The sequence below is a fragment of the Mustela lutreola genome, chromosome 1, assembly GCF_030435805.1.
Source record: "Mustela lutreola isolate mMusLut2 chromosome 1, mMusLut2.pri, whole genome shotgun sequence".
Lineage (NCBI taxonomy): Eukaryota > Metazoa > Chordata > Mammalia > Carnivora > Mustelidae > Mustela > Mustela lutreola.
The window spans coordinates 145,866,679-145,878,964 of record NC_081290.1 but is presented as its reverse complement, the minus strand read 5'-3'; the positions used below and the strand labels follow the sequence as shown (position 1 = coordinate 145,878,964).

Genomic DNA, 12,286 nt, shown 5'->3' with positions numbered 1-12,286 from the left:
TCAGATTGCAGAAGGATGAGTAAAGTAAATGACTGCTGTTCTTTTTAGCTACTACCATTTTAGGGTGATTTTCTTTAGCTGCAATAGATAATCAGAAGTCTGTAATATAATGTTACCAGGGCTCCAAACTCACCTTTCCACAATATGTTTCACACCAGTAGTGCCTTAAAGGATTTTAAGGGAGAACTTTCTCTAAGGAGCCCTGAATTTATTCTCGTATGTCACAAGCGATGGCATTTGTCCCTCACCTCCTCTCCCACTCCCCAATTTAGGGTAAAACTCTCTATCATAGAAGGATGCTGAGACCCACCTTCTGCACTGTCTGCACACTGTTTGGATTTCTTGAGGAATCACAGGTTTCTCTAAGCCATGCACTGGCCCTTTTCACAGACTCTCCTGCCTTCCCCCCAGTGGTACGGAGCAGTGGGGAGCAGGCTTCTAGAGGTGAGACAGAAGCAAAACTTGACCCAGTCCAAGGTGTCCAAGGTGGTTCTTTAACTTGGGTTAAGCTTAAGGAGGGGGGTGGGGGCATAGAAGCCCAGCCAAGAGGCAAGGAATGCGGAGGAGACTCCCCACCCCCGCTTGGATCCTGGCTCTAGCCCTAGTCCTTTCCTCACGGATCAAATCTGTCTACACTTACTGTGAAGGGAATGGGTTTTTCAGCGAGGCCTTCCTCAGTTCTGAGTCTTGTCTGTAAAACGCTCCTCCTTCCATTGCCAAACCCCCTCCGTTTCGGGAAGGGAAGAGTTAAAAGACTTGCCCTTCAGGGCCTGGGAGGGGGCGGCAGCTTTGCGCTTTATAGTGGCAGCCGCGGGAGGGCTGGAAGGGTAGGACGTTCTTGGCGTCCCAAAGTGGAGGAGAAGGTCTGGGAGTGTTTCGAGGAGAAGGGGAGGACAGATCCGGAGGCGTGTTCCCCTGGAGTTCTCTTTTTCTTGCGAGCCTTCGCGCGCGCGCGCGCCTGCAGTCATCCCTTTGGTTTGGCGGTTGCGGACAGGAGGTGGAGAGACTCCGTCCCACACGGTGGCCAGAAGACCTCCCGGGAGAAGCCGTGCCCAGGAAGCGTCCGGAAGCCGAGGCCGCTGAGCTCTCGGGCCGCCGCGGCGCGGGAGCCGGGGACAGCCACCACCTATCCTCGCCGGCTCGGCTCCCTCCCGCCCGGGTGCGGCGCGCGGACCGGGCAGCTGTCTGAGCCCGCCAAGCTCCACGGTCGGTGCAACTCTTTCCTCTCAGGGAGCCGGGGAGGTGGAGGTGGGGGGCGCCGCCTGGGTCCCTGGGCTGGGAGGAGAGGCGAGCCAGGCGCCTTTACGGCCGGCGCCCTGCGGCTTGGCGACCCTCCGCGCAGGGGCTGGCACCCACCTGCCCGAGGGCGCGCGGCGGGGCGGGCGCCTTCTCGGGAAGGGAGCGCTCCGAAAACGTTTGGGGGCTGGGGCACTGAGCGAAAGCCCCCAGCCTCCCCAGGCGGGATTCAGATTTTTAGAGGAAGATCAACGGTTCTCCCCAGGCATGCGAGAAGTTTGTGGAACATCATGCCCTTGTCTGTTGGTGGCTCAAAAGCCTACTAGTGAAGTTTGCCTTTCTGACTTGCTTGCTTCTCCCCCCACACACCCCCCGCATACCCGGGGTATGCCAAGGGTAGCCAAGGGCAGTCGGTGTGAGGGACTCATGTGTTTTGGAAAACCCCCAGTGCAGCTAGTTTGGAAACCTGCCTGCAGAGGTCTGGGCGTTTTGTTCTGTGCTCTCCTTTTTAAAGGGCACTTGTTGCGTTTCACGTGCAGAAAACAAGGGCTGTATCTAGATAATCAGCCTCTGTTTACACCATCCTAATGGAGTTCCCGGATAGAGTTGGCGGCGGAGGGGGTGGGGTGGGAGGCATATTAAAGTCAGGCGTCTTCAATAAGACCAGCTGCTAATTTATTACCGAGAGAGCAGAACCCACGGAAAACTAGTAAAAAGTTTCTGGTTTATTTGTTGGGGTTTGGGGTTTGGGTTTTTTTTTTCTTATCCTCCTGTAGATATTCAGGGCTTTCCCCCCACCACCTAGTACCCCCTCTGTGTTAAGTGTTAATTAATTGAGAAACACCTTGACAGTCATTTCAGTAAATTACCTGCTTTAAATTTATGCCATTTCAGTAAGATTGGAATTTCCAAATTACTAGTTGTATAGGTGAACTTTAATCCTGAGAATTCAAGGTGTTAAATGCTTACAGTGTCTGCTGAAGGATTCAGTCCTCTTCCTTGGAAATAGCTTTTTGGACTCCCACCAAATTCTTAGCCACCAAATAGGGGGCATGCCTATAAACCTTGGGCTGAACCTGGGATGCCTCACTAGAGAGCCAGGTCTGATTATGACTGAGGGTTGCAAGCACAGTGTAACTTGGATCCATAGAAAAAGGCTACAGATTCATTCTTGGAGGAACATGCATTTGAGAGGGTTTTTTTTGTTTGTTTGGTTGGTGTTATGTTTTTCACCCAATAATAATATGATACCCACATATCTTTGCCAAGTATCCCTGAATTCTGCAGCTTAATACATGTAGAGAGCTGAGGGAGATGTCATCAGAAATGATGTGGTGGTGTCGTTGTTAGAGGTGGAAGGAAAGTGATTTCGGTGGTAGCTAGCTCACACCTTGGTAAGAACCCACAGCCGTGGCCTCCTTAGCTCCTGCATAATCAGCTGACCAAGCAAACCAGCATCATCTCAGACACTAGTGGTACCTTTCCTGAGTGTCATAATCACCCATGATAGCCAGGTCAGTTCACTAAATACTCTCCTAGTGGGTTCTACTGAGCAAAGAGCCACTCCATTTCCAGGAAAGGCCATCTCTCTCCCATATTTAAGGAAATTTTACTGAAGGGTCCATTCCAACTGGAAAAGTGGATTAGCCATCAAATAGCACAAGGTATTGAAGGATTTCTTTTCTCCCATATTTATGATCTAAAGAGAAGAATGACCATATGCTTTGTTCTTGGAGTCCTGGTCTCCACTGTGGAATGCAACTAGTGACTTTTTGTAGATCTATCAACAGTCAGTCAAATATTCACTCTAAACTGTAAAAAGCAGGAAACAACTGCAAACTACTTATAATTAAACAAAGCAAAGTGAGGCATTATCCCTGACCTGCCACTTCTTGGCCATGAAGCCTTACCTTCTTCAAGATTCACTTTCCTCACAATTAAAATGGGAATATTGCCCCTTCCTACTTAGAGTTGCAAAGCTCAAGTCAGACACATATATAATAAATTATTAATATACATACAAGGTGATTATTGTTTCAGGTTACTGGGAAAATCTCAGGGAAAGGCAAAAGTATATGGTATTTGCACCTTGTACTTACCTCAGACCTTCTTTACAACCTGAATAAATCTTATTTCATTTTTATATTGTCTAAACCTAAGCTTTATTGATTTCCCAAGATAACAGTGAAAATTCCTAAGAGTCATTAGTACCAACCATAAATAGACCAAGAAAAAGGACATAGTTTTTAAAAAAATTAAATTATGACTGGGCCTAAAAATCATAGACACATGCCACTGCATTAATGAGCTTATGGGTCTTCATTTAAAGAATCATTAAAAGCTCACAGAGAAGAAAAATTACAAAATATTTAAATAGGAAGAACCATTTTTATTTACCTTTGATTACTGTGTTACCACCAACCCCCTCATTTTCCCCAGCATCCTTCCTAAAGGATTAAAGTAGAAACCTTGACTTTCTGAGCAAGAAGGACCACGTGCTCTCTGCAAGTCACTTATGCAGAAACCACAAATGATCTTCTGGAAACATGTAATCGCCCTCCGGAGTCTATTGCTTCATCAAAACTCTGGAGACTCTGTTGAAACATTATAGAGCTAAGAAGGCAAGAGAATGAGAGAGAGTGTGGGCTAGCGGTTAGGAACTTGGGGTCAGCATCACACTTACCTGCCTTATGATCAGCATTTCCACTGCCACCTGTGAACTTGACAAGATACTTTGCCCTTATGTGCCCCAGGTTCCCTGTGTTTGTAATGGAACTATGTATTGGCTTCACAGGAATATGGTTTGTGTTGTATGGCACCGTGCATGCCAAGTGCTCAATAGGTCTTATAAACGTAGCTATATAGGATGTTTAAAAGAGAGCCTGGGACAGATGTCCCTTGGAAAGCCAGATACTATGCCTGACCTGAGAAAGCCATTACTCCCAGTTTCAGCCATTGGCAAATATTGTGATAATAATTTCTGCGGAATGGAAAAGAAAACATGGGGCCTGTCAGGTGGATTGTACCCATTGACCATCAAAATTTTCAATAAAATAAATATTTTTTCTTTACCAGTTATATAATTTTTAATCCAAACACAGATTGTTAAATGTATCAATGGTGTTCACCACCAGAGTTCTGATTTTATTTTTTTTTAAAGATTTTATTTATTTATTTGACAGAGAGAAATCACAAGTTGATGGAGAGGCAGGCAGAGAGAGAGGGAAGCAGGCTCCCTGCCGAGCAGAGAGCCCGATGTGGGACTCGATCCCAGGACCCTGAGATCATGACCTGAGCTGAAGGCAGCGACTTAACCCACTGAGCCACCCAGGCGCCCGCAGAGTTCTGATTTTAAAAGAGCATTTTATAACACTTAAATGGCTACCTATACTACATTTTATTCCCATGTCCATTATACCATGTGCAAAACAGAACACATTTTGGAATATTGAATTACAGACTTGGGCGATTTTTAGAGTTAATACCATGCAACTTCTACTTGGCAAATAATGCCTTTTCTCTTCATTAATAAGTAAAATTTTGTATCTCAACTCTTGAAGATTTTTGTAATTCAGGTTCTTATCAGCCTAGGTGTAATGGAGAAAAAAAGTAATTTTTTATCTACTAAAGGAAAAACCAGCATATCTTCATCCATATTATAATCTAGATATAAGGATAGCTGTGGATGGAGATGAGAGAGGGAAAGAGAGAAGGAAGCAGAGAGGCATAGAGAGAGAGCCATAATGGAGCTTTGCTCTTTTTTTTTTTTTCCCCCTGCCATGGGATAACCTGACACAGATTATTTTATCTAATTACCAAAATATAAATATTTTTTTACTTGAAGTAGTAAATAATCAGTGACTGTAATTTTATTGGCAGCTGTATTTGGTAACCAAAATTATTTGTCCTCCTTTCTTTTCCAGGTGAAAAAAAGTGAGGGTATAAAGGCAACACAGTAAGAGACTTTTCCTCAAATTTGCATAGTGATGGAAGCCTTTTGCCTCAAGGTGGCCTTTTGGGTAGCGCTGGTTGGATGTGTAATCAGTGACCATCCTGAGAGCTACAGCACAAACCTAAGCACGCCAGTGGATGACGTCACCATTTTTCATGGGACAGAACTCAACCTTCTGGTTACCACTCATCGACCCACTAATTTGGCTCTACCCAGCAATGGTTCAAAGCACAAGTATTGCCCACAGCAGACTAAGATTACTTCGGCTTTCAAATACATTAACACTGTGATATCTTGTACTATTTTCATCGTGGGAATGGTGGGGAATGCAACCCTGCTCAGGATCATTTACCAGAACAAGTGTATGAGGAATGGCCCCAACGCGCTGATAGCCAGCCTTGCCCTTGGAGACCTTATCTATGTGGTCATTGATCTCCCTATCAATGTGTATAAGGTAGGAACTAACCACAAATATATTTGCAGGTTTGAACATATGCTCTGATTCCACAGTAAGAGAGTTGCTGCTGACCTTTGGAATTTTAGTCTATGTTTTTGCTAAGTGATTTTCTGCAGCCTTCAAACTCGGTGGCATTTAAAAATTTTATGATTTGTGAAATGTTACACTTATTTGCTAACTTAATTGTAAACAAAATAGTATTTCTGGGGGGACTTTTCAAAGTCATGGTCTTTCATGAAGCAGGTTCTCATGGCAGCCCTGCACTTGCTGAGTGGTGGGTGATCTTGGGAAGCAGTGGGATTTTTCTGAGATTCAGTTTGCAGGGGGAGATCCGTGGAGCCCAAACAGTACTTCATTTTCCATTACCTTTTTAAGGTGCTGCCATTCAGCAGCCAGAAATCTACCATATGTCTTGAAATGAAAAGTATATATTTTATTTTGATTGTCTGGATTGATATGGAAGGGCAGGCTGGTTTCCCTCGTTGATCTGGGTGACTTAGAGACAGCGGGGTCCATGGGATCACAGGCCAGTGCTAACCCTGTTCAACAGTCTCATTAAGCTGTTTCAAATAGGCATCAACTTACTGTCACCTCCTTTGTTCTTTTGGTTTATGGAGTTTCCATTTAGGGAAGACCCACTGTGTGCCCACCCTTGAGCGAGGTAGTCAGGGTCCCAAAACCAATAAGACGAAGCTGGTGCTTCAGTAGGAGAGGAGGATATCTAGTCCACTGTCACTATGATCACCTCTCTTTAGGGACCAGTTAGTACCAAAACAAGCTAAAGCCAAAAAGAATTAGATAATTCGTCCTTTCTTTAGTGGTTGTGAAGGGAAATTGCTGCGAGAATCTAAACGACCTAAAATTCATGTTAAATCACGTGGTCTGTATCAGCCGTTATGGATGTCTTTATTCTAAAGCCCAGGAGAAGTGCTTTCCTCAGCCTTTTTCTCTTCTGTGTAATTATCCATAAAAACAGTTATTCTGAGCCATAGTATTCAGCATGATGACTTTAAATGGCAAGTTTTGTTCGAAGACATGATAAATTTTAGGTAAGTCTCTCAGTTTCCAATAGATACACTTAAACGGTGGCAAAATTGTACTCGCCTCCCAGGAAAAACCATGAAGTGCTAACAATAAGCTGAAAATAATAATTACAACCTCGAATGTTACAAATAAGAAACATTTCAGAAGTTCTCCAATATACTGTTTGCAACATTGGGGAAATTAGACAACAAATTATTTTTTAAAAATATACCATCCCTTTTCACAGAATAGCATGAAAACATATGTTTTCTATTTGAACTTAAAATGGGATTTTAGAACTGAACTATGATGCAAAACTTAAAATGTGCAATTAACTTCAAATGTTTAGTACATGCTACAGAACTTTAATTTTTTTAAGTTATTAATTTTATCTTTATAAAATATTATGTATAAACACTTGACTTTCTCATAACATCTTTCTTCAATAATAGATTTTAAATGTTTATATGACTCTTAGTCAAAATTTTACTCTAGCAGTCACATTGTAGAGTATTAAATATTGAGTATTCATACTTACACACGAGTTAACCAACCCATCAAGTCCCAGGAGAGTAATTAACTATCTTCAAATGAACTATTCCCATTTGACCATTGGCAAAGAAGCTCTTTGGAAAATCAATGTCTGCAACTGGTGGGAAGGAGACTTGCTTATCTCTTTGAGGTGTTACCTGCCAATCACCAGACAAAACGGCATTTCTGTTCCATAGCAACATTGGAAGTCAGATCATCTGTTTATGTCCAATTGGTGAAAATTCAAATAAAACTTTGTTTTACATTCAAATAACAATGGATAATAATTTACATGTTCTCATTTGACCATATGGGTCTTCCCACTTGGGAATCCAAGACTTTATATACCTTATGTGTTTTTATATCACAGGAGTACATTTGTGTAGTTCCTGTTTTTCTAAAACTCATGTAATGAGTCATTTAACCAACATTCATTTTAGAAAATAAAACTTTGGGGTTAAAATATATATATATATATATATATATATATATATATATTTTATATATATATATACAGTTTAGTTATTTTAATCTTCTTCCAAAGGAAAAGAAGAAAACATTTGAGTAAGCTAAAAAGCCTCACAATATTGAGGGGTTATTTGTCCTTTATTCTGTCAGCCCTCTTCTCTAGGTTAGGAGACCATAAGATGTTGCAGTTTCCCCAAATTCTGCCCAGGAGAGTTAAGAGAAATCCTTCCAATCGATTTGGAAGGATCATGCCTTTTGTCCGCACCTGCCTCCTGCTGTAAGAGTCTGATGCTTGGGGGTCTCACATACCAGACCTGACCATGGCAGTCTGCCCTGTGTTGCAGGACAAAGTAGCAGCTGTCCATCTCACTTTACCATTTTGTTTAGTACTGAGTGGCTCCTGATGGTCTGTGAGAGTGGCAGAGGGGGTCATTCTACACCTGATTTCCAGAAGTTTTCCTAATTGATCTATCTTCAGAGTTTCTTTCCTCCAGCCTATACTGGTCTTCACTTCTACTTATTGAGCATCACTTTAATAAAAAACACCCAGGAGCTGGCGTGTTTAGTAGTCAAGATCCTCCCTCCTCTGACCACATTTCACGTGTTTCTTACCGGCTCCCGGCAGGCATACACAGCTCTGGTCAAAATGCCATCGTAAATGTCATTCCTAGAGAGGGTAGATCTAGTCTCTGATGGTTGCTGCTGAAGCATTTATAGATCCTAAATTGAAAAAATGAGTCTGGAGTTAAATATGTTGCAGAGAGAAGAAATAAGCCAAAAAGTAGGGAGCGACTCCTCTGGCTGTGGCTTATACTTGTGCACACAGACATGCTACCTGGTGATAAAATCAGACAGTCCAAGACAATAAATATAAAGCAGAAGGTACCAAAGAAGCCAAATAAATGCCAGTTTCCTTCTTGGTTTTTGAGCACACAAGGGCCTTGCAAATGGCAATGTTAAAGAAAAGTTATTACTCAGTTTATCCAAGGATTACTCTAACTTTTTTTTTAAGATTTTATTTATTTGCTTGATAGACAGAGATCCCAAGTAGGGAGAGAGGCAGGCAGAGAGAGAGAGGAGGATGCCGACTTCCCTGCTGAGCAGAGAGCCTGATGCGGGACTCCATCCCAGGACCCTAACTTTTAATTGTACAAAAAAGAGAATATCAATAATTACAAGAGAAGACGGACAAAAACAGGAGAGAGGAAGGGAAGGAAGTTACAAGCCCTTTCAGATATCTACCCTGCTAACCTAAACTGATGATGGATTTGAATTGTCAAGAATTTACATTATTTGGGGGCGCCTGGGTGGCTCAGTGGGTTAAAGCCTCTGCCTTCAGCTCAGGTCATGATCCCAGGGTCCTGGGATCGAGCCCCACGTCGGGCTCTCTGCTCAGCGGGGAGCCTGCTTCCCCTCTCTCTCTGCCTGCCTCTCTGTCTGTCAAGTAAATAAGTAAAATCTTTAAAAAAAAAAAAAAAAAGAATTTACATTATCTGATAAGTGCATTTTGAAGAATGCACAAACTTAGCCAGTAAATTAATCTGTTATGTAAATTGTTTACATTCTTTACAATGGCAAAACAAGTAAAACATTGTATCTGTGTTTAGGGTCACAAATAACCTCCCAACTACAAAATGTCGATATAGGTCGGAAGTACAGAATCTGATCATTGTACTCTTTAATGATTCCATGAGATGATGTTTACGCCTGAGGTGTTGTCTACAGGGAGGAGGTTTATAATTTTGAATAGATTGGAAACTTTGCAAATGATTTGTGTGCACGGGTAAGCCAAGGTTGGGCATCACGTGCTTTCAGGATAACAGCTCACCCATACGTGCACACAGATAAGCCTGTAAACTGCTGTACCTCAGCCCATTCAGTAGAAACAGGAATGTGGGGAAATACATGCATGACAGAAGTAGATCAGAGGGGATTAGAATGGTGGCCAAGGGAAGAGGTAAGAAGTTGAGTCCTATGTAGAGTAGAATTGCTAACATGTGTCGCTGGGAGTTGAAATCAGTGCTGTCCTAGATAATCTTTGTAGGTGAATAATGTCTCCATTCAGAATGGGAGGTAAAAGCAGATTTGTGAGGACAAGCTAACCAGCCTGTGACAGAATCCCATAACTGATTGTCGGTTACTAATTTGGTCCACTCTAAGCATCCACCTCTTATTGAGAACAACAATGAAAATAAACAAAGACAATTTCTGTTTGAAATTATCAAGAATATTTTGCAATGGAAAATCGAGACTCAATCCCTTACTCTGGCAGCGGATCTGAGCAATGTGGAAACCAGAGACGTTTGCTTGGAGTCAGTTATCTCCGTGTTCACACAGCCTTTGACATCTTGTGCAACTGGAATCTGGCCTGTTGTTGGGACAGCCATACCAAAGCTGTTTCCTGACACATCAGATCACCAAGGCAACTTCTGCCTCAAAGTTAAATGGCCACAACTTACAAATTGTGTGTCTCCAGTGTAATAGTTGTTCAGTAAGTGCTTATTGGTATGATTTGAATTGATGAGGATTTTTATTGTTAAAACTCACTTCTAATTCGATTTCTTTGAGATTTTTACGTTACATTATTCATGCTGCTGCTCCTGCTGGTGATAATTTTTCGGAGGGAACCTCTGTTCTTGTACAAGACCTGTACATCCTATTCCAAATTGATTGAATTACCCATCAAATTATTGCAGATGTGATAATGGTGATGTTTCCCTTTTACTCAGCATCAAATAAAAACAGATCTTTCTCATGTACTCCAGTAATAGCACTATAATCATATAATCATAAGATTAGGGCACCTGGGTGGCTTAGTGGGTTAAAGCCTCTGCCTTCGGCTCAGGTCATGATCCCAGAGTCCTGGGATCGAGCCCCACATTGGGATCTCCGCTTAGCAGGGAGCCTGCTTCCCCCGCTCTCTCTCTGCCTGCCTCTCTGCCTGCTTGTGATATCTCTCTGTCAAATAAATAAATAAAAATCTTAAAAAAAATCATAAGATTAGGAATAAAAATTGTATTCCTTAAATTTTGCGAAAGAAAAGTGTGTCCCTTAACCAAGATCTCTGCCCCTTGTTGGTGCATTGCGTCCCAGCTAATGTTTCCTCTGGGGTAGTTCTGACCCTGACTTCCCTCTCGGGGACTCCTCTGCACACTTTCCTCTACCTCCATTTACCTCAGCTAGCCTGGCCTGTCTGAGGATACCAAGACGGTATCCTCATGCCTCCTCTGACTTACTCTACTTGATTCTTCAGATCTCATCTTAAATATTTCTCTCTTGGGCAAGTATCTCTGGCCCAAACTGGGTTATTGCCTTTCTTATGGCCACACAAGACACCCTCTATTAACTCTGAAATAGCATTTAATGTATATATTCGATTATTGTATTTGCCGGTGCACTTGCCTGTCTGGCCCACTAGCCTGCAAGTTCCTTGAAGCAAGCTGCCATCCTTCTCATTTATCAGTGTATCTCCTGCATCCAGCATGGACCCCAACTTAAAAAAATATTAGATAAATGAGTAAAATAAGAAAATGTACTCCATTTGCTTCTATAAGAATGTTTCTTCTCCCACACAATTCCAGATCTAAAAGTTGACATGCCTTTAGAATTTACTGAATTTCTACTTTTTTCCTTCAAACCAAGAAAGTCTCAGGATCCATGAATCTGTGAGATGTGTGTGCACAGCAGAGCAGGACATAACAACAGGATCATTTTCCCCCTCTGTCTGGGCATTGTGTCCCCTTCCTCTCTCTGGTACATACAGTCAACTGAAGAGTCTTTTTTCAAGGTTTCTGTGCAATACACATTCTTTGAGCACACTTGGGATTGAAATATTAAACCTACAAGCGAGTTGGAATATCAAAAGCCATGTTCATGTTCTTAAAGATTGTATTTGCTCTTTAGAGGACAGGAAATAGGTTGAGTTTCTGGCATTGCCAAGTCACATGCACATTGTAGAAGTTCATTATGCTAACTAGCTGATTTCAGAATATCTGTACATAAAAGATGACAGAGTGATAAATTTATTACCCAATTTGCTGTTTGTTACAAGGAAGTTGCTGTCTGGAAAGGCTTTAGAACCCTCTCCAACTCTACCTCCCATTCTGACTTTTCGTTTCCTGTGTCTGGGAACCTCACTGCTTTCTCTCATGGTCATGTTAAATAATTATTCTCATGTGAGGTTACTCCGCTAACCCTCAGCATCTGGCTCACAGCGCAGTGTTTCGTACTTCAGGGGAATGGGGGATGGAAATTGTCCATAACTACACGATTGTTCCTCTGGCTGAAGAGGGAGAGATGGTTTCAGTCCTGTTCTCATTAGGAAGGTGTTGAGATGGAAGAGGCGTCATGACAATATTCCTCCATCAAACACTTCAGCTCCTAGAAGAGGTTGTTGTGTTCTAAATCTAACATAAAATAGGGATGCATAAAAGCTTTATTTTTGAGAAAACAATTTTCACAAGCTACGTTCTGTGTGTGTGTGTGTGTGTGTAAATGTTGTGCTCCTTTGAGCATTCAGGTCAATAAAAGCAGACGTTCAGGCTATTTCATTCCAAAATACTTCTATGTGTCTTCATCTCATGAATTGCTAGGATATGAGTGTTAATTCTTTATTATCA

At 42.2% G+C, this 12,286-nt stretch overlaps 1 protein-coding gene across 1 annotated transcript in view; it reads left to right on the top strand.

Moving 5' to 3' along the window:
- Window positions 1-845: 845 nt before the first annotated feature.
- EDNRA (endothelin receptor type A) overlaps window positions 846-12,286 on the top strand; it is a 60,866-nt gene continuing 49,425 nt past the window's right edge. Inside the window, exons 1-2 of the mRNA XM_059175874.1 lie at window positions 846-1,206; window positions 5,160-5,642. Of these exons, the coding sequence (XP_059031857.1) occupies window positions 5,223-5,642 (420 nt within the window). The 5' untranslated portion in view covers window positions 846-1,206; window positions 5,160-5,222. The remainder of the gene's footprint in view (window positions 1,207-5,159; window positions 5,643-12,286) is intronic.